This window comes from Oncorhynchus nerka, linkage group LG11 (assembly GCF_034236695.1).
Source record: "Oncorhynchus nerka isolate Pitt River linkage group LG11, Oner_Uvic_2.0, whole genome shotgun sequence".
NCBI lineage: Eukaryota > Metazoa > Chordata > Actinopteri > Salmoniformes > Salmonidae > Oncorhynchus > Oncorhynchus nerka.
Window position 1 is genome coordinate 43,089,895 of NC_088406.1, and position 19,407 is coordinate 43,109,301.

The 19,407-nt window shown below is 44.3% G+C and overlaps 1 protein-coding gene across 1 annotated transcript in view; it reads left to right on the plus strand.

The window, feature by feature from the left end:
* LOC115136912 (ras GTPase-activating protein 2-like) overlaps positions 1–19,407 on the plus strand; it is a 54,515-nt gene that overhangs the window by 2,488 nt on the left and 32,620 nt on the right. Inside the window, exons 2-7 of the mRNA XM_029672824.2 lie at positions 732–855; positions 3,832–3,935; positions 4,032–4,126; positions 6,636–6,712; positions 10,947–11,030; positions 11,209–11,281. Of these exons, the coding sequence (XP_029528684.1) occupies positions 732–855; positions 3,832–3,935; positions 4,032–4,126; positions 6,636–6,712; positions 10,947–11,030; positions 11,209–11,281 (557 nt within the window). The remainder of the gene's footprint in view (positions 1–731; positions 856–3,831; positions 3,936–4,031; positions 4,127–6,635; positions 6,713–10,946; positions 11,031–11,208; positions 11,282–19,407) is intronic.

The window sequence follows — 19,407 nt, forward strand, 5'->3', positions numbered from 1 at the left end:
TTAGATCACTGTCAACCACTACACAGTGAATAATATTGTGGTTCACACACACATTGATGTGTGAAACTATTAAAACATGAACCTGGTGATGTGCCATATAGCACATGTAGACAGACAGAGCTCTATTACAGGTAGTGGTGTGCAGTCCATCTTATGGTGCAGTAGTATATACATTTATAGTGGGTATTTGTTGCTGTGCTGTTGATCCAGGTGCAAGCAGTTTACCTGGCTGGAGATTTCCGAGGTGTTTCACATTTGTGAATCAGCGCTCCACTGTCAGAGCCAGGAGCATGATGAGAGGAAGTTCATGCACTGTCCTCAGTATCCTGGCTAAATGCATCAATGAAATGACTAGGCCCCCTACATGCCACATCATGAAGTTATCAAAATAAATCTTCAGAGAAGGCCTAACTTCAGTTGAAACAAATTATCTTTAGGGTGTTTTTTACTTTTTAAATCAGGGCTGTTTAATGTCAGTCCTGGAGGGACAAAAACAATTGTTTTTCCTCCTCTCCTTCTAATAATGAACTACCAGGTAGAAACAAAATCCAGAAGTGTTTAGGCCCTCCAGGACCGGAATTGAACAGTGCTGATTTAAATGTTCACATTGGTATTATCAACCATAGTAACAGCAGGTCGATGGAAAAGAGACCTTGACAATTATTTGACTGAAGTCTATTTTCCACGTTAGCACCACCTGCCTCTCTGACCCTCCCCTCCATATTCTGCAGGTGAAGGCAAGAACCTGGGTCCGTGTTCGGGGCCCAACCGACAGCGGGACCTCTGCACCTTCTGCACCATCAGCCTGGACCAGGAGGAGGTATTCCGGACCAAGGTGTTTGACAAAAGCCTCAGGTAACATTTTTTTTTTTATAGTAGTATTATTATAATGATATTATATAATCTATGCCATTTAGCAGACGCTTTTATCCAAAGCGACACAGCCCTGTGCATACATTTTACGGATGGGTGGCCCTGGGTTTAAATCCACAGCTCTGGCGTTGCTAGCACAATGCTATATCAACTAAGCCACAATCTCCCTCCATCCTCAGACTAAAGGTAGTCACTATCTGGCCATGCTACAAAGGTCTGAACTCGGAAGTATGACTTTCTCTCATAAAATATGATTTTAACCACTAACGATAGGCCTATTCCTAAATAAAGAATACACCATTCATATACTTGCTCATCATTCACAATAATCTAGCCAATTATGTTCTTTGTAGCATGGGCATCTAGTGATCACCTTACAAAAGGGCACATGTAGGCTACCTTCGTATGTTCAAAAGTACCTCACAGCACTGCCTACAAGAATAGCGCAGTGAAGACATTGCTCTTGTCATGTTAGCCTAGTCTATATTGCACTATTGCCATGGTGATATCATATGATGTGTAACATCCTCTTCCTGCAGGGCCCAGATCGTTTTTCATTGATCATTTTGTGTCAATGTCATCAGGCAGGGTAATAACAGTATGATTTCCTTAACATCTCTCCTAATGTTGAAATGTGTTCTTCATGATCGATGTGGAGGTGTCATGTAACACCATTGAAACCCTTTAGCCTTAATGTTTATTGTAACCTGGAGATGACTAGGACTGCCTCCCCAACTAGATACGCTTCTCGAGTCCAGGAAGAACAGAAGGACACCCTGCCGAGTTGGATGTTTGTGGGCATAGTGTCAGTTGGGCAACACCAGACGAGGACAGTGTTAGCTAGGCTAAATCCTCTACGATGAGAGCAGACATATTTGATTTGAAACGAACTATGCTGCTTACAAGCTCCCCATTCAGAGCTATCTGGGGGAGATGGACACGGGTAGAACCTAATGTTTCTGGTTCCAGTCTCGCTCATCTCACTGTAAACATGGTGCTCGTCTTCTCTAGGTATTTCACAACGCACAGCAGTTTTTTTCTTTTTTCTCTCCACTGTCGCAAACCCGCCGTTCAAAGGGCTCCTTTTAGTGTCTAAGGAAGTGTATCCTCCCACTCTCTCTCTCTCTCTCTCTCTCTCTACCTCTCTCTCTACCTACCTCTCTCTACCTCTATCTATCTCTCTCTCTCTCTACCTCTCTCTACCTCTCTCTGTATATGTATGGTCTTTCATATGGCTGTAAGACTTGACGAATCTCTCTCTGTAGATTCCCAAGGTTGTTGCCTCCTGCCACTGTCACGTTGCACAAAATTGTCATATGTGACAACAATTGCAGTGGAGCAGCTATACCGGTACCATATTACTCTCTACTTATGTGGGTTCAAAGGACAATGCCACTCAAACTATATAGAACCTTCAAAATACAGAAAGCACAGTATGATGCATTTTGTGACAATCTGTGACAATTTTAGCATTTTGATTGCTGGCAAATGCCAGAAGATTTTGAGTGGAATTTTTCTTTAACGTTAGGATGTGTTTTGTTGATTCTAGGGCGTATTCATTACGCCGATTCTGTTGCAAAATGTTTCTTAAACGGAAGCGAACTGGGCGAAACGGGGAGGGACCTACCTGAATTTGTCCAATACAAACTCTTGTTTGGACTAATGCTTACACCCGTTTTCTGTCTGAGAGGGAAGGAACGGGACAATGAGAGAGAGAGAGAGAGAGAGAGAGTGTGTGTGTGTGTGGAGGCTACAAGTGCGTAAATCCATGTGATTATGTGCACTGAAGGATGCGTGGGCGTCTGCAGCCTGTTGCCAAACCCTCACTGCGGAAGTGACAGGCAAGGCATTTCACCAACCGTGCATGCAGTATTACATAGAAGCTAGCCGTACTTGAACAGATCATAACGTTATTAGCACTGTTTGACTTTATCAAGATAATGGAACAAATGTCTGTCAGTTGTCCTGTTTTCGTACTGGTTTGTCATACACCTGCTAGCAACGCTTAAACCTGCTTAGCTTCTACTGTTTTGAGAAGGCTGCAGAATGGTGTAGTTAACAGCCACTCTGGCTTCTCTTTACATAAATTATGCCTCATACCAGAGTAACTACCAAAGTAACAATTTAGCATAATAACCATGTAACAGGCTAGTAACTATGTGCAGTTATGGTACATTACCATAATTGTATTTTCTTGAAAAATATTAATAACCGTGACTGTTAGGCTCAGAAGGGCTCTTTCTCAATTGTCTAAAAACATCTGTCCTCGCCACCTCCTTAATTGCACTGATCTGAAAGAACTGACCAGGTGAAGCCTGATGCGCTTTCCCCATATTGCTTTCACCTAGCAACTATTTCTAAGTGATGGGGAGGAGATTAAAATATAATAGATTTTTAAGCAATTGAGATTGGGCTCAGGACTGCGAGCGAGACACTTAACCCAATGGAAGGGGGGGGGATGTACAAGGTTTAAGTTGCACCAGCTCCTTTTCAAAACATTCTCGCCTGTCGGCGACCCTGGTCATAGCTGGATGGTACGTCTGCTTGGCACCCTCTCTGCCTGCTCTTCCAAACCACGTGTATGCTGGTCAGTCAGTCCTAGGAGGCCTGGCCACCACAGAGCTAGGCTATATTTAGCACCTGCTGTTTAATGATTGCTGATGGAGGGCGGCCTGTGGATAAGGCCTTGGTTTGTGTTGTCGTCGGTGTGTTGTCTTCTGGCCCTTGAAATAGTGTCCTGGTCCCAGATCTGTTTTGTCTTGCCAACTCCTTGTCACATAAGTTGTTTGGCTCAGTTCTGGGATCAGGCTAATCAGTCATAAACCCTTCCCAATGAAAAGCCAACCAAGTTTTCAGTAAATGTTCCCTTTCCACAGAGGACAGCCTGTTCCCTGAACGTAGCCTAAAGATGGCGTTTTACTCTTCACTTCAACGACTTCCTGTGTGGTTGTTTTCCAGCCCGTTCTACGGAGAGGACTTCTACTTTGAGATCCCACGACCATTTCAGTGTTTGTCCTTCTACGTATTCGCCAAGGGTGTTTTTCAGAGGGATCTGCCTGTCGGTGAGTAGGAACTGACACACACACACAGGTACACTATGCTTTCAGCTGGAGGATTTCCAAGTATGTTGACGTCTGTCGGTCCATGTGTGGTTTCAGGGAAAGTGTCCATCCGGAAGGAGGAACTGTGTAAATTCAGTGGGAAGGAGCACTGGTTCGGCCTGCAGCCCGTGGACCCTAACTCTGAAGTCCAGGTGGGTGTCAGTCAGACAGTGTTCAGACCTCTTTATGTGTACCCAGTTGGTCTGGGGGGGTAAAGTTCACCTTCTAGTCATAGTGCTAGTTCCTATATGTGGTCATTTAGCCAACATAAGGCTGTCCAATGGTATTGATTCTAGTTGGTCACCAGTCAGACATTTGGCTTGGTCCAACTGTGTAACTGCAGCAGACACCTCCTCACATCCTTTTGTTGTATTCTCTCTAAGCTGAGAGGCTTGGCAACTGGGCTGATCCACAGGGGCTCTAGCTCAATTGATAAAAAAATCTCTTCTCACCTTGTCTTCTCCCCTTTAATCTACACTGATTGGAAAATACTTGACAGGTGAAAACAATATGGTGGAAGCTCATTGGTTGGCTTTCACCTGGTCAATTCTTTCAGATCAGTGATGAGGCAATGAGAGGATGTGCTTTTTCGAAAATTGAGAAAGAACCAGGAGCTCTGCTGTTTCTGATGGCAGGACTTCTGGCTCAAAGGAAGGAGAAACACTGGGAAAAAAGAGGACTTCCGCTCTCCAAGGTGTATTCAATTGTTGTTCTTCTTACCTCTCTGTTACATAATGGTGTCATTAACCTGGTGGTGAGTGTTTTTTGTTCTTGAGTGATGAGCAGAGTTTAGGATATTGAAATCTGGCGGAGAACGGGCTGAAATAACCCAGTGTCCTGCTGCCACAGCATCCTGAACTGACCCATCCCCGCAGACATGTTACACAATCACAGTAGGCTGTGTAGGACAGTTCCATTTAACCCTATTTCACGCCACAGTTGTAGCATTTCATGTTTAGTGGTGCCCTAGTCTGGGCTATTCTGAGGAGTGATTTGCTACAGTGACTCACTCTGAAGTTGACCAGGGCTGCCTCCCCAACTAGAGGCACAGCTTGAGTCCAAGAAGAACAGAAGGACACCGAGCCGAGTTGGATGTGTGTGTTTGTGGGCATAGTGTCAGTTGGGCAACACCAGACAAGGACAGTGTTAGCCAGGCTAAATCCTCTATGAAGAGAGCAGCCATATTTGATTTGAAACAATCTATTTTGTTTGCAAGCTCCCCATTCAGAGCTGTCTGGGGGAGATGGACACGGGTAGAACCTAATGTTTCTGGTTCCAGTCTCGCTCATCTCACTGTAAACACGGTGCTCGTCTTCTCTAGGTATTTCACAACGCACAGCAGTTTTTTTCTCTCCACTGTCGCAAACCCGCCTTTCAAAGGGCTCCTTTTAGTGTCTAAGGAAGTGTATCCTCCCACGCTCTCTCTTTCTCCCTCTGCCTCTATCCCTCTCTCTCTGCAGATGCATGGCCTTTCATATGGCTTTAAGACTTGTAGAATATTTTTCTATCTCTCTGCAGAATCCCAAGGTTGTTGCCTCCTGTCGCTGTCATGTTGCACAAAGTTGTCATATGTGAAAACAATTGTAGTGGAATTGCCCTAGTCTAGGCTATTCTGAGGAGTGTTTTCTACAGTGACTCACCCCGAAGTAGGTGTTCCAAGTCTTGTTACATCAGTGATGGACTGCAGTGTGTGCTTGTGTTCTCTCTGAAAAAGGGGTTGAAATTGATGCAGAAACTGCGAGTGCAGTTGGCAATAGGCTGAGAAGAACAGAGTGAGTTAGAAGTGGTTGCTTCTGTGCAGTTGTTTGATGGTACAGATTGGAGTATGTTGAAGTTGCCCTTTCAGAAGTGCTTAAGGTTAGAGCTTGGGGAGGATAATCTGTTCCTATATCTGTGCCAAGTGGATACTTGTACATGGACCTGATAGTACAATACAGGCCACGTTTTGAAGGTGAGTGGCAGTGAGCTGGGTCGCTTACATTAGGCCACGCAATAGAAAATGCTTTGCAGCAGAACATTAGTGCTTCTTAGTCCAGGTAGTTTGTCCCTGTTTCAGTCCATTTTCCTTCGTTCGGTGTCTAATGAACACGTACCGAGGGACATTAACTCTGCCCAGCAGGCATGCCAGGGTAGTTCTCACCATGTCGACCAAGGCTTATCTTCCATTAGCAACAACGTAAGCGACAACAATCACTGTCTGAGCTCAACTCATGCTGTATTGCGGAGGGGAGAGGAAGAGCGTGCATTTGTTTTTTTTCTGCCTCCCTCTGACACTTCTGAAGGCAATGCAGCAGCCTTCACCACATCCGACCTGATAAAGACTTTGAGCGTTGGTTCACATGACAGCTAGCTGTGGCTTATCACACTCCCTAATGCACACACAGCCACTACAAACCTGAAGCCACCATAGAGAAAGACTGGGGAGGTTAGAGGAGTCCGCCTTACTCATATCCACCACTTTAGAATGAACGTTTAACTCCTTCATAGAGTAGGCTGCACTATGAATGTAACCTAACCTCAAAGTACATTCTAAACGTATGTTCAGAGAGTACATGATCTGGCATATACAACCAATGTTGATAGGAGAAATATTGAAGTAGTTCCTGTTGACTTTCAGAATGCTCTGATGTCATGTCACGTCTCTTATCTCTCTCCCCCCAGGGAAAGGTCCACCTGGAGATGCGTCTGAATGAACTGATCATAGAGAATGGCTCCATGTGCCAGCAGCTACTGGTTCGGTGAGTACTGATCCAGGGTCAGAATGTTTTCTTCCCCTTGATGGGTTAGGGTGGGGTGTGTAGTATAATCTGATCCTAGATCTGTGGTTAGGGGCACCTGTTACCCTAAGAAGCATTGGAAGACTTTAACACAAGTACATTAACATGTGGATTTTCTCTATGCAGTCTTATTTGCTGTCGTTAAGCCTTTGTTTGTGGCTGGGCTAGATCGGCCAACACCATTAAGCCTCCCAGTCAGGCATCAATAGGCTCTAAGGAGCCAGAGCCCAGAGACCCAACCATGGTTTACCCTCTCTTCAGTTCCTCTTACCGCAGCTGTTTTCTCCTACTCGCGAATTCACCTCTGCTGTGTTCATTTTCAACATCCCTCCACACACACACACACACACACCGCTCTCACAAACAACTTGTCTCCTCTGTTGGTGTTTGACTGTGCATCCATACTGTAGCACTGTCCCTGAGCACTCCCTTTGGCATTGCATGTGTGTTTGTGTATTTCCAAGAGATTGTCATCGCAAGGGTTTTGTGTGCTTGCATTGTGTGTGTGCGTTAGTCAGTGGATGTTGTTGTTGCTTGGCTACACTCATTCAAACCGCGGCAAGCAGGTTAATGAGGAGGAAGTGATGGCATCTCGACAGGAAACTGCTGTAGCACTGCTCCCACCGCTATGGTTGCAGCAGCTGGTGTCTCATAACCGCCGCGCTGCCGTCGTTGGTGTGTCACCACTACCTAATAATGGTTGGAACGGCACGAATGGAATGGCATCAATATTAGGAAAATAAAAATAAAAAATAAAAAAATGTTTTGTCCACTAGGTGTACGTGTCCCATGAGTTTCTATTGGATAGACCATATGTTTCAAGAGAAAATGGCCAAATTAATGAAGGATGCATCTAACCAACAATGGGGCTATTTTCAATTAACTCTGCAACTCTTTCAGCTGTTCACTTTTTTCAATACTGCCACTAGTTTGACAGCAAAATATTGACTAAACAAATACATATTGACATGGTGAAAAATGTGTGTGTGTATATATATTTATAAAGGATATTTCATGCTGAAACCCCCATTAAACACCAATGCTATTAAAGGTTATGGTTTATTTAGGATTGTTTTACAGGTTAGTTTTTCTTTTTTTAATGATGCCCTGTGCCTAGACAAACCATGCCTACACTTCCTGCCTATCTCTTCTCTGAGTTAACAAATGAATAACAAAATCAGCCAATTCATTCACACTTTTGGTTGCATCCTGTACTGCTAATTTGCATTGCATCCTGTCTGGTGTTTACGTAGGCGCTGTTCTGGCAATCTGACCTAGGATGTGCTATTACCCTCAATCAAGATTTTTTTTTTGTATACTTGTTGGATACATGTTGTAAAAGTATACTAGCCTTACTTTAAAAATAGGAAACGATAGGGATAACTTGAAGGGATATTTCAAAATGTGCATCCTGTCTGGTGTTTCATCTCCAGCACCACCCCAACATCAACATACGTGAAAATTGCACATATGTTTTGTAGTAAAAAAGATAGAGGAGGAAGATATGTTTCCAATGCATCATGAGATAAAAAAATTTATACAATTATGAACAGGCATTGCCTACTAAGTGGTCTAATAATAGTTGATGATGTCATTGGAAACACTTTTCTTCCTCTATATTTTTAACTACAAAACATAGAAACATGTCATGATCAAACACCAGACAGGATGCAATGCAAATTAGCAGTACAGGGTGCAACCAAAAGTGTGAATGAATGAACAAATGAATGAACAAATTAATAACAATCATTTAGTGAACCTGGGGGCCGTCCAGGAGCACACAGTCAAGCACACTGCAGAGGGGGGTGGTTACCCTCTGGGTCCCTGCATAAAGTGAGCAGGTCTGCTGCTGTTGAGCGCCTGTACAGTGTGAACATACAGGAACATTACCCTCCAGGCATACAGGAACACTCTTCCTGCCACCTTATTTGTATATAACCACACATTCACTCCCCCCCCCACCCCTTTGCATAAACAATGGTAAAACTCTGTTTAATGCTAACCATTAAGTTATTGACACCTTCTTCCTCAAACAAAGGTGCCCATGTTCTGCCTTTCAACTGAAAACAGTACATCAACTAATCATGACAGATCAACTTTGGTCATCTTGTTAGATGCAGGGAAAATGCAACTTGAAAAGGATGTTACAATCTGAAAAGGCATTGGAAATGTATCCATGTTTGTTGCTGTAAAAAAGGGGGGAAATTAAATGTTTAAGGAAATTGTGTGGGGGGGGGGGGGTTCTTCTCTGACTCCTTTATGGTCAAATCATTTCTTTGCTGTGGTTTGGTTCAAGTTTTGGCCAGACTACGTGTTGAACTCTCCCTCAACCCTCTGGCTGGCTGTTAGTAATGCCCAATAAGCCCCACCCCTCAGACTTAAATATATGTTTCTGTGTGAGTTTATTTAAGCAATATGGCCCGCGGTGGTATGGTGTATGGCCAACACCACGGCTGAGGGCTGTTCTTATGCGCGATGCAATGCGGAGCGCTTGGCTGTGATATATATTGGCCATATACCACCAACCCCTGAGTTGCCTTATAAACTGGTTATTAGAGCAGTAAAAATAAATGTTTTGTCATACCCATGGTATACGGTCTGGTATACCACGGCTATCAGCCAATCAGCATTCAGGGCTCGAACCACCCAGTTTATAATTGTGAAATATATGTTTATATTTAGCATCACTGTTGTACTGTAGTAGCTTCAGTTTGCTTAAAAAAAAAAAGATGTAACAAGTTATATCTTGTGTCCTCTTTGAAAATCTATGGTAGATAAACTGTTGCATCTCTGTACTATAATGAATAGCAACTACTGTAGTATGTACCAAATACATACTGATCGTGTCCATGGGAATATTTCCCACATTCTGGACTACTTTTGGCTCCCTATGTCGTAGAAAGACATACCATATATCTCTGTCAACGTGGGGCACCCGAGTGGCGCAGTGGTCTAGGGCACTGCATCTGCTTGAGGTGTCCCTACAGACCAAGGTTCGATTCCAGGCTGTATCACAACCGGCCGTGATTGGGAGTCCCATAGGTCGGCGCACAATTGGCCCACCGTCATCAGAGTTTGGCCGGGGTAGGCCGTCCATTGTAAATAAGAATTTGTTCTTAACTGATTTGCCTAGTTAAATGATCAAAATCTGCCAACTGACTGAGAAGGTAGGAAGTGTAGGCATGGTTTGTCTAAAGCCATAGGCTGTCATGAAGATTTTCCCTAACCACTCACTCAGCCATGGGACTAATGAACAGCTACAGATGTCTGTGATGTATGCTGTAAGAATGTCACCAAAGCCGTGTGTGTGTGTGTGACACAGACAACGACAGTGTACCAGTGTGTGTCCTCCCTAGTGTTACAAAGGGAAGACTTACTGTAAACTTTCTAAGTTTACCAGTAAACAGAATTTGGTAACTTTTTCACGTTTTGGTGGGGAATTTTATAAAATTACATTTAGTGGCTTTTTTGGGTACTTCAGATTGTCACAGGTGTGTGTACGGTAATCTCTGGCCCTCTATCACATGTAAAATATATTCAACAATTAAGATTTTAAAAAATAAAATAAAAATGTTTGAATGACAAACCTGTAAAACATTATCCTAAATCAAACATTTAATAGCATTTAGATTGTGCTGCTACCCTCCAATGAAGATTTGTTTTGTCAGTTGTCATACATTTGATAAAAATGTAATAGCCTTACATTAAACAGGAAACGATAGGGATAATCTTCCACTTCATATTCATCATCCCCAACATCATTATATGTGAAAATGGCACGTTTCTACGTTTTGAAGTTAAAAATAGAGGAAGCTAAGTATTTCCAATGACATCATCAACCATTATTAGACCATTTAGTAGGCAATGCCAGCTCATAATTGGTTAAAAATCGCATGATGCTTTGGAAACTTGGAGAAAGATTTTCTTTTTTACTACAAAACATAGAAATGTGCAATTTTCACATGTTGGGGTGGTGTTGGAGATGAAGTTGAAACCTTTCCTTACAAAGACTAAATAATGTGCATGTTTACAGTTTTTGTGGCATATTTCATCTATGTAGCACATTGTGAGTGGTAGGTCCGATTGCCAGAACACTGTAATATTGATATGAGAAACACTAAGGTCAATCCTGTCAAAGTTTAGTGTATTCTATGGTTTTATTAGTGTTTTCTCCTGTTGCTTTTGTCTCCCCCAGGATAATAGAATGCCAGGGCTTGCCTCTGATCAGTGGACAGAACTGTGACCCGTATGCCACTGTCTCGCTCGTTGGGCCTGCCAGGTAAGACCAGACTAGACTACAATCCTCTGCAGTGGAACATGATTATGAGCTCACTTCAATTGAACCCACATAGCTAATGCAATGTGTCAACATCTTAGGCATTATATCCATTATTCTTTCACATAGACCCCCCATGAGAAAGGTTTGAGTATATTTCTGACTCTTCTGTCTCCTTTAGGTCTGACCAGAAGAAAACAAAGGTGAAAAAGAAGACCAGCGACCCTCAGTTTGAGGAAACCTTTAACTTTGAGGTAATCTTAACTTAATTTACATCTGGGTGCTCTTCCCAACAGAGGAAAACAGACTAAAATGGGGACGGACTAACAGGAATGATCACATTTTGTTTTCCATTCCAAAATCTTTTAAACAGTTTTCCATTGCGTGCCCTAATGAACGCAACCTAGGTGTCTGGCTGGTTTTGACAGTTGATCAAATCAGATTTTTTCACATGCACCGAGTATAGCGGGTGTTGATCTTACAGTGAAATGCTTATTACAAGCCCTTAACCAACAATGCAGTTTTAAGAAAATATCAACAAAAAAAGTAAGAAGAATCACAAATATTTAAAGAACAGCAGTAAATAACAATAGCTGGGCTAAATCAAATCAAATCAAATTTATTTATATAGCCCTTCGTACATCAGCTGATATCTCAAAGTGCTGTACAGAAACCCAGCCTAAAACCCCAAACAGCAAACAATGCAGGTGTAAAAGCACGGTGGCTAGGAAAAACTCCCTAGAAAGGCCAAAACCTAGGAAGAAACCTAGAGAGGAACCAGGCTATGTGGGGTGGCCAGTCCTCTTCTGGCTGTGCCGGGTAGAGATTATAACAGAACATGACCAAGATGTTCAAATGTTCATAAATGACCAGCATGGTCGAATAATAATAATAAGGCAGAACAGTTGAAACTGGAGCAGCAGCATGGCCAGGTGGACTGGGGACAGCAAGGAGTCATCATGTCAGGTAGTCCTGGGGCATGGTCCTAGGGCTCAGGTCCTCCGAGAGAGAGAAAGAAAGAGAGAAGGAGATAATTAGAGAACGCACACTTAGATTCACACAGGACACCGAATAGGACAGGAGAAGTACTCCAGATATAACAAACTGACCCTAGCCCCCCGACACATAAACTAATGCAGCATAAATACTGGAGGCTGAGACAGGAGGGGTCAGGAGACACTGTGGCCCCATCCGAGGACACCCCCGGACAGGGCCAAACAGGAAGGATATAACCCCACCCACTTTGCCAAAGCACAGCCCCCACACCACTAGAGGGATATCTTCAACCACCAACTTACCATCCTGAGACAAGGCCGAGTATAGCCCACAAAGATCTCCGCCACGGCACAACCCAAGGGGGGCGCCAACCCAGACAGGCCGACCACAACAGTGAATCAACCCACCCAGGTGACGCACCCCCCCAGGGACGGCATGAGAGAGCCCCAGTAAGCCAGTGACTCAGCCCCGTAACAGGGTAGAGGCAGAGAATCCCAGTGGAAAGAGGGGAATCGGCCAGGCAGAGACAGCAAGGGCGGTTCGTTGCTCCAGAGCCTTTCCGTTCACCTTCCCACTCCTGGGCCAGACTACACTCAATCATATGACCCACTGAAGAGATGAGTCTTCAGTAAAGACTTAAAGGTTGAGACCGAGTTTGCGTCTCTGACATGGGTAGGCAGACCGTTCCATAAAAATGGAGCTCTATAGGAGAAAGCCCTGCCTCCAGCTGTTTGCTTAGAAATTCTAGGGACAATTAGGAGGCCTGCGTCTTGTGACCGTAGCGTACGTGTAGGTATGTACGGCAGGACCAAATCAGAGAGATAGGTAGGAGCAAGCCCATGTAATGCTTTGTAGGTTAGCAGTAAAACCTTGAAATCGGCCCTTGCTTTGACAGGAAGCCAGTGTAGAGAGGCTAGCACTGGAGTAATATGATCAAATTTTTTGGTTCTAGTCAGGATTCTAGCAGCCGTATTCAGCACTAACTGAAGTTTATTTAGTGCTTTATCCGGGTAGCCGGAAAATAGAGCATTGCAGTAGTCTAACCTAGAAGTGACAAACGCATGGATTAATTTTTCTGCATCATTTTTGGACAGAAAGTTTCTGATTTTTGCAATGTTACGTAGATGGAAAAAAGCTGTCCTCGAAATGGTCTTGATATGTTCTTCAAAAAGAGAGATCAGGGTCCAGAGTAACGCCGAGGTCCTTCACAGTTTTATTTGAGACGACTGTACAACCATTAAGATTAATTGTCAGATTCAACAGAAGATCTCTTTGTTTCTTGGGACCTAGAACAAGCATCTCTGTTTTGTCCGAGTTTAATAGTAGAAAGTTTGCAGCCATCCACTTCCTTATGTCTGAAACACATGCTTCTAGCGAGGGCAATTTTGGGGCTTCACCATGTTTCATTGAAATGTACAGCTGTGTGTCATCCGCATAGCAGTGAAAGTTTACATTATGTTTTCGAATAACATCCCCAAGAGGTAAAATATATAGTGAAAACAATAGTGGTCCTAAAACAGAACCTTGAGGAACACCGAAATTTACAGTTGATTTGTCAGAGGACAAACCATTCACAGAGACAAACTGATATCTTTCCGACAGATAAGATCTAAACCAGGCCAGAACATGTCCGTGTAGACCAATTTGGGTTTCCAATCTCTCCAAAAGAATGTGGTGATCGATGGTATCAAAAGCAGCACTAAGGTCTAGGAGCACGAGGACAGATGCAGAGCCTCGGTCCGTTGCCATTAAAATGTCATTTACCACCTTCACAAGTGCCGTCTCAGTGCTATGATGGGGTCTAAAACCAGACTGAAGCATTTCGTATACATTGTTTGTCTTCAGGAAGGCAGTGAGTTGCTGCGCAACAGCCTTCTCTAAAATTTTTGAGAGGAATGGAAGATTCAATATAGTTTTTTATATTTTCTGGGTCAAGGTTTGGCTTTTTCAAGAGAGGCTTTATTACTGCCACTTTTAGTGAGTTTGGTACACATCCAGTGGATAGAGAGCCGTTTATTATGTTCAACATAGGAGGGCCAAGCACAGGAAGCAGCTCTTTCAGTAGTTTAGTTGGAATAGGGTCCAGTATGCAGCTTGAAGGTTTAGAGGCCATGATTATTTTCATCATTGTGTCAAGAGATATAGTACTAAAAGACTTGAGCGTCTCTCTTGATCCTAGGTCCTGGCAGAGTTGTGCAGACTCAGGACAACTGAGGTTTGGAGGAATACGCAGGTTTAAAGAGGAGTCCGTAATTTGCTTTCTAATAATCATAATCTTTTCCTCAAAGAAGTTCATGAATTTATCACTGCTAAAGTGAAAGTCATCCTCTCTTGGGGAATGCTGCTTTTTAGTTAGCTTTGCGACAGTATCAAAAGGAATTTCGGATTGTTCTTATTTTCCTCAATTAAGTTGGAAAAATAGGATGATCGAGCAGCAGTAAGGGCTCTTCGGTACTGCACGGTACCGTCCTTCCAAGCTAGTCGGAAGACTTCCAGTTTGGTGTGGCGCCATTTCCGTTCCAATTTTCTGGAAGCTTGCTTCAGAGCTCGGGTATTTTCTGTGTACCAGGGAGCTAGTTTCTTATGAGACATTTTTTTAGTTTTTAGGGGTGCAACTGCATCTAGGGTATTGCGCAAGGTTAAATTGAGATACTCAGTTAGGTGGTTAACAGATTTTTGTCCTCTGGCGTCCTTGGGTAGGCAGAGGGAGTCTGGAAGGGCATCAAGGAATCTTTGTGTTGTCTGTGAATTTATAGCACGACTTTTGATGTTCCTTGGTTGGGGTCTGAGCAGATTATTTGTTGCAATTGCAAACGTAATAAAATGGTGGTCCGATAGTCCAGGATTATGAGGAAAAACATTAAGATCCACAACATTTATTCCATGGGACAAAACTAGGTCCAGCGTATGACTGTGACAGTGAGTGGGTCCAGAGACATGTTGGACAAAACCCACTGAGTCGATGATGGCTCCGAAAGCCTTTTGGAGTGGGTCTGTGGACTTTTCCATGTGAATATTAAAGTCACCAAAGATTAGAATATTATCTGCAATGACTACAAGGTCCGATAGGAATTCAGGGAACTCAGTGAGAAATGCTGTATATGGCCCAGGAGGCCTGTAAACAGTAGCTATAAAAAGTGATTGAGTAGGCTGCATAGATTTCATGACTAGAAGCTCAAAAGACGAAAACGTCATTTTTTTTTTTTTGTAAATTGAAATTTGCTATCGTAAATGTTAGCAACACCTCCGCCTTTGCGGGATGCACGGGGATATGGTCACTAGTGTAACCAGGAGGTGAGGCCTCATTTAACACAGTAAATTCATCAGGCTTAAGCCATGTTTCAGTCAGGCCAATCACATCAAGATTATGATCAGTGATTAGTTCATTGACTATAATTGCCTTTGAAGTAAGGGATCTAACATTAAGTAGCCCTATTTTGAGAAGTGAGGTATCATGATCTCTTTCACTAATGACAGGAATGGAGGTGGTCTTTATCCTAGTGAGATTGCTAAGGCGAACACCGCCATGTTTAGTTTTGCCCAACCTAGGTCGAGGCACAGACACGGTCTCAATGGTGATAGCTGAGCTGACTACACTGACTATGCTAGTGGCAGACTCCACTATGCTGGCAGGCTGGCTAATAGCCTGCTGCCCGGCCTGCACCCTATTTCATTGTGGAGCTAGAGGAGTTAGAGCCCTGTCTATGTTGGTAGATAAGATGAGAGCACCCCTCCAGCTAGGATGGAGTCTGTCACTCCTCAGCAGGTCAGGCTTGGTCCTGTTTGTGGGTGAGTCCCAGAAAGAGGGCCAATTATCTACAAATTCTATCTTTTGGGAGGGGCAGAAAACAGTTTTCAACCAGCGATTGAGTTGTGAGACTCTGCTGTAGAGCTCATCACTCCCCCTAACTGGGAGGGGGCCAGAGACAATTACTCGATGCCGACACATCTTTCTAGCTGATATGCACTCAGAAGCTATGTTGCGCTTGGGGATCTCTGACTGTTTCATCCTAACATCGTTGGTGCCGACGTGGATAACAATATCTCTATACTCTCTACACTCGCCAGTTTTAGCTTTAGCCAGCACCATCTTTAGATTAGCCTTAACGTCGGTAGCCCTGCCCCCGGGTAAACAGTGTATGATCGCTGGATGATTCGCTTTAAGTCTAATACTGCGGGTAATGGAGTCGCCAATGACTAGAGTTTTCAATTTGTCAGAGCTAATGGTGGGAAGCTTCGGCGTCTCAGACCCCGTAACGGGAGGAGTAGAGACCAGAGAAGACTCGGCCTCTGACACCGACCCGCTGCTTAATGGGGAAAACCGGTTGAAAGTTTCTGTCGGCTGAATGAGCGACACCGGTTGAGCGTTCCTACAGCATTTCCTTCCAGAAACCGTGAGAAAATTGTCCGGCTGCGGGGACTGTGCCAGGGGATTTATACTACTATCTGTACTTACTGGTGGCACAGACGCTGTTTCATCCTTTCCTACACTAAAATTACCCTTGCCTAACGATTGCGTCTGAAGCTGGGCTTGCAGTACAGCTATCCTCGCCGTAAGGCGAGCACAGCGGCTGCAATTAGAAGGCATCATGTTAATGTTACTACTTAGCTTCGGCTGTTGGAGGTCCTGACGAATCGTGTCCAGATAAAGCGTCCGGAGTGAAAAAGTTGAGGCTACAGTATATACAGGGAGTACTGGTGTCGTGTGCGGGGGCACCAGTGTCGAGGTAATATGTACATGTAGGTAGAGTTAAAGTGACTATGCATAGATAATAAGAGAGTAGCAGCAGAGTAGAAGGGGTGGGGGGGGGGGGCAATGCAAATAGTCCGAGTTACCATTTGATTAGATGTTCAGGAGTCTTATGACTTGGGGTAGAAGCTGTTCAGAAGCCTCTTGGACCTAGACTTGGTGCTCCGGTACCGCTTGCCGTGCGGTAGCAGAGAGAACAGTCTATGACTAGGGTGGCTGGAGTCTTAGTCAATTTTTAGGGCCTTCCTCTGACACCGCCTGGTATAGAGGTCCTGGATGGCAGGAAGCTTGGCCCCAGTGATGTACTGGGCTGTACGCACTACCCTTTGTAGTGCCTTGCGGTCAGAGGCCGAGCAGTTGCCATACCAGCTGTAAAACCCTTTGAGAATCGGAGAACCCATGCCAAGTCTTTTCAGTCCCCTGAGGGGGAATAGGTTTTGTCGTGCCCTCTTCATGACTATCTTGGTGTACTTGGACCATGTTAGATTGATGGTGACGTGCAAGCCAAGGAACTTGAAGCTCTCAACCTGCTCCACTACAGCCCCGTCAATGTTAAGGAATGTGTGCTCAGTCCTCCTTTTCCTGTAGTCCACAATCAACTCCTTTGTCTGAGGGAGAGGTTGTTGTCCTTGCACCACTCGGTCGGGTCTCTGACCTCCTCTCTATAGGCTGTCTCATCGTTGTAGGTGATCAGGCCTACCACTGGTGTCATCAGCAAACTTAATGATGGTGTACTTAATGATGGTGTTGGAGTCGTGCCTGGCTGTGCAGTCATGAGTGAACAAGGAGTACAGGAGGGGACTGAGCACACACCCCTGAGGGGCCCACGTGTTGAGGATCAGTGTGGCAGATGTGTTGTTACCTACCCTTACCATCAGGGGGCAGCCCATCAGGAAGTCCAGGATCCAGTTGCAGAGGGAGGAGTATAGTCCCAGGGTCCTTAGCTCAGTGATGAGCTTTGAGAGCACTATGGTGTTGAACGCTGAGCTGTAGTCAATAAATAGCATTCTCACATCGGTGTTTCTTTTGTCCAGGTGTGAAAGGGCAGTGTGGAGTGCAATAGAGATTGCATCATCTGTGGTGCGGTATGCAAATTGGAGTGGGTCTAGGGTTTCTGGGATAATGGTGTACATGTGAGCCATGACCAGCCTTTCAAAGCATTTCATGGCTACAGATGTGAGTGCTACGGGTCGGTAGTCATTTAGGCAGGTTACCTTAGTGTTCTTGGGCACAGGGACTATGGTGGTCTGCTTGAAGCATGTTGGTATTACAGACTTAGACAGGAAGAGTTTGAAATTGTCAGTGAAGACACTTGCCAGTTGGTCAGCACATGCTCGGAGTGCCCGTCTGGCCCAGTGGCCTTGTGAATGTTGACCTGTTTAAAGGTTTTACGCACATCGGCTGCGGAGAGTGTGATCACACAGTCGTCCGGAACAGCTGATGTTCTCATGCATGTTTCAGTGTTACTTGCCCTTGAAGTGAGCATAGAAGTTATTTAGCTTGTCTGGTAGGCTTGTGTCACTGGGCAGCTCTCTGCTGTGCTTCCTTTTGTAGTCTGTAATAGTTTGCAAGCCCTGCTACATCGAACGAGCATCGGAGCCGGTGTAGTACGATTCGATCTTAGTCCTGTATTGGCGCTTTACCTGTTTGGTGGTTCGTCAGAGGGCACAGCGGGATTTCTTATAAGCTCCCGGGTTAGAGTCCTGCTCCTTGAAAGCGGCAGCTCTACCCTTTAGCTCAGTGTGAATGTTGCCTGTAATCCATTGCTTCTGGTTGGGGTAAGTACATACAGTCACTGTGGGGACGACGTCCTCGGTGCACTTATTGATAAAGTCAGTGACTGATGTGGTGTACTCCTAAATGCCATCGGAAGAATCCCGGAACATATTGCAATCTGTGCTAGTAAAACAGTCCTGTAGTTTAGCATCTGCTTCATCTGACCACTTTTATTTTTTAATAGACCGAGTCAATGGTGCGTCCTGCTTTAATTTTTGATTGTAGACTGGAATCAGGAGGATAGAATTATTGTCAGATTTGCCAAATGGAGGGTGAGGGAGAGTTTTGTATGCGTCTCTGTTTGTGGAGTAAAGGTGGTCACATTTTTTCCCCCTCTGGTTGCATGTTTTAACATGCTTATAGAAATGAGGTAAAACTGATTTAAGTTTCCCTGCATTAATGTCTCCCGCCACTAGGACCGCCGCCTCTGGATGAGCGTTTTCCTGTTTGCTTATGGCCGTATACAGCTCATTGAGTGTGTTTTTAGTGCCAGCATTGGTCTGTTGTGGTATGTAGACAGCTATGAAAAATACATAAACTTTCTAGGTAGATAGTGTGGTCTACAGCTTATCATGAGATACTCTACCTCAGGCGAGCAAAACCTCGAGACTTACTTAGATATCATGTGCCAGTTGTTGTTTACATATATGCATAGGCCCTCACCCCGTGTCTTACCAGAGGCTGCTGTTCTGTCCTGCCGATTGTGTATAACCCACCAGCTGTGTGTTCTTAATGTCGTCTTTCAGCCACAACTCGGTGAAACAGAAGATATTACAGTTTTTAATGTCCCGTTGGTAGGATATACATACTTTCAGTTCCTCCCATTTTATTTTCCGACCGATTGAAAGTTAGCTAGCA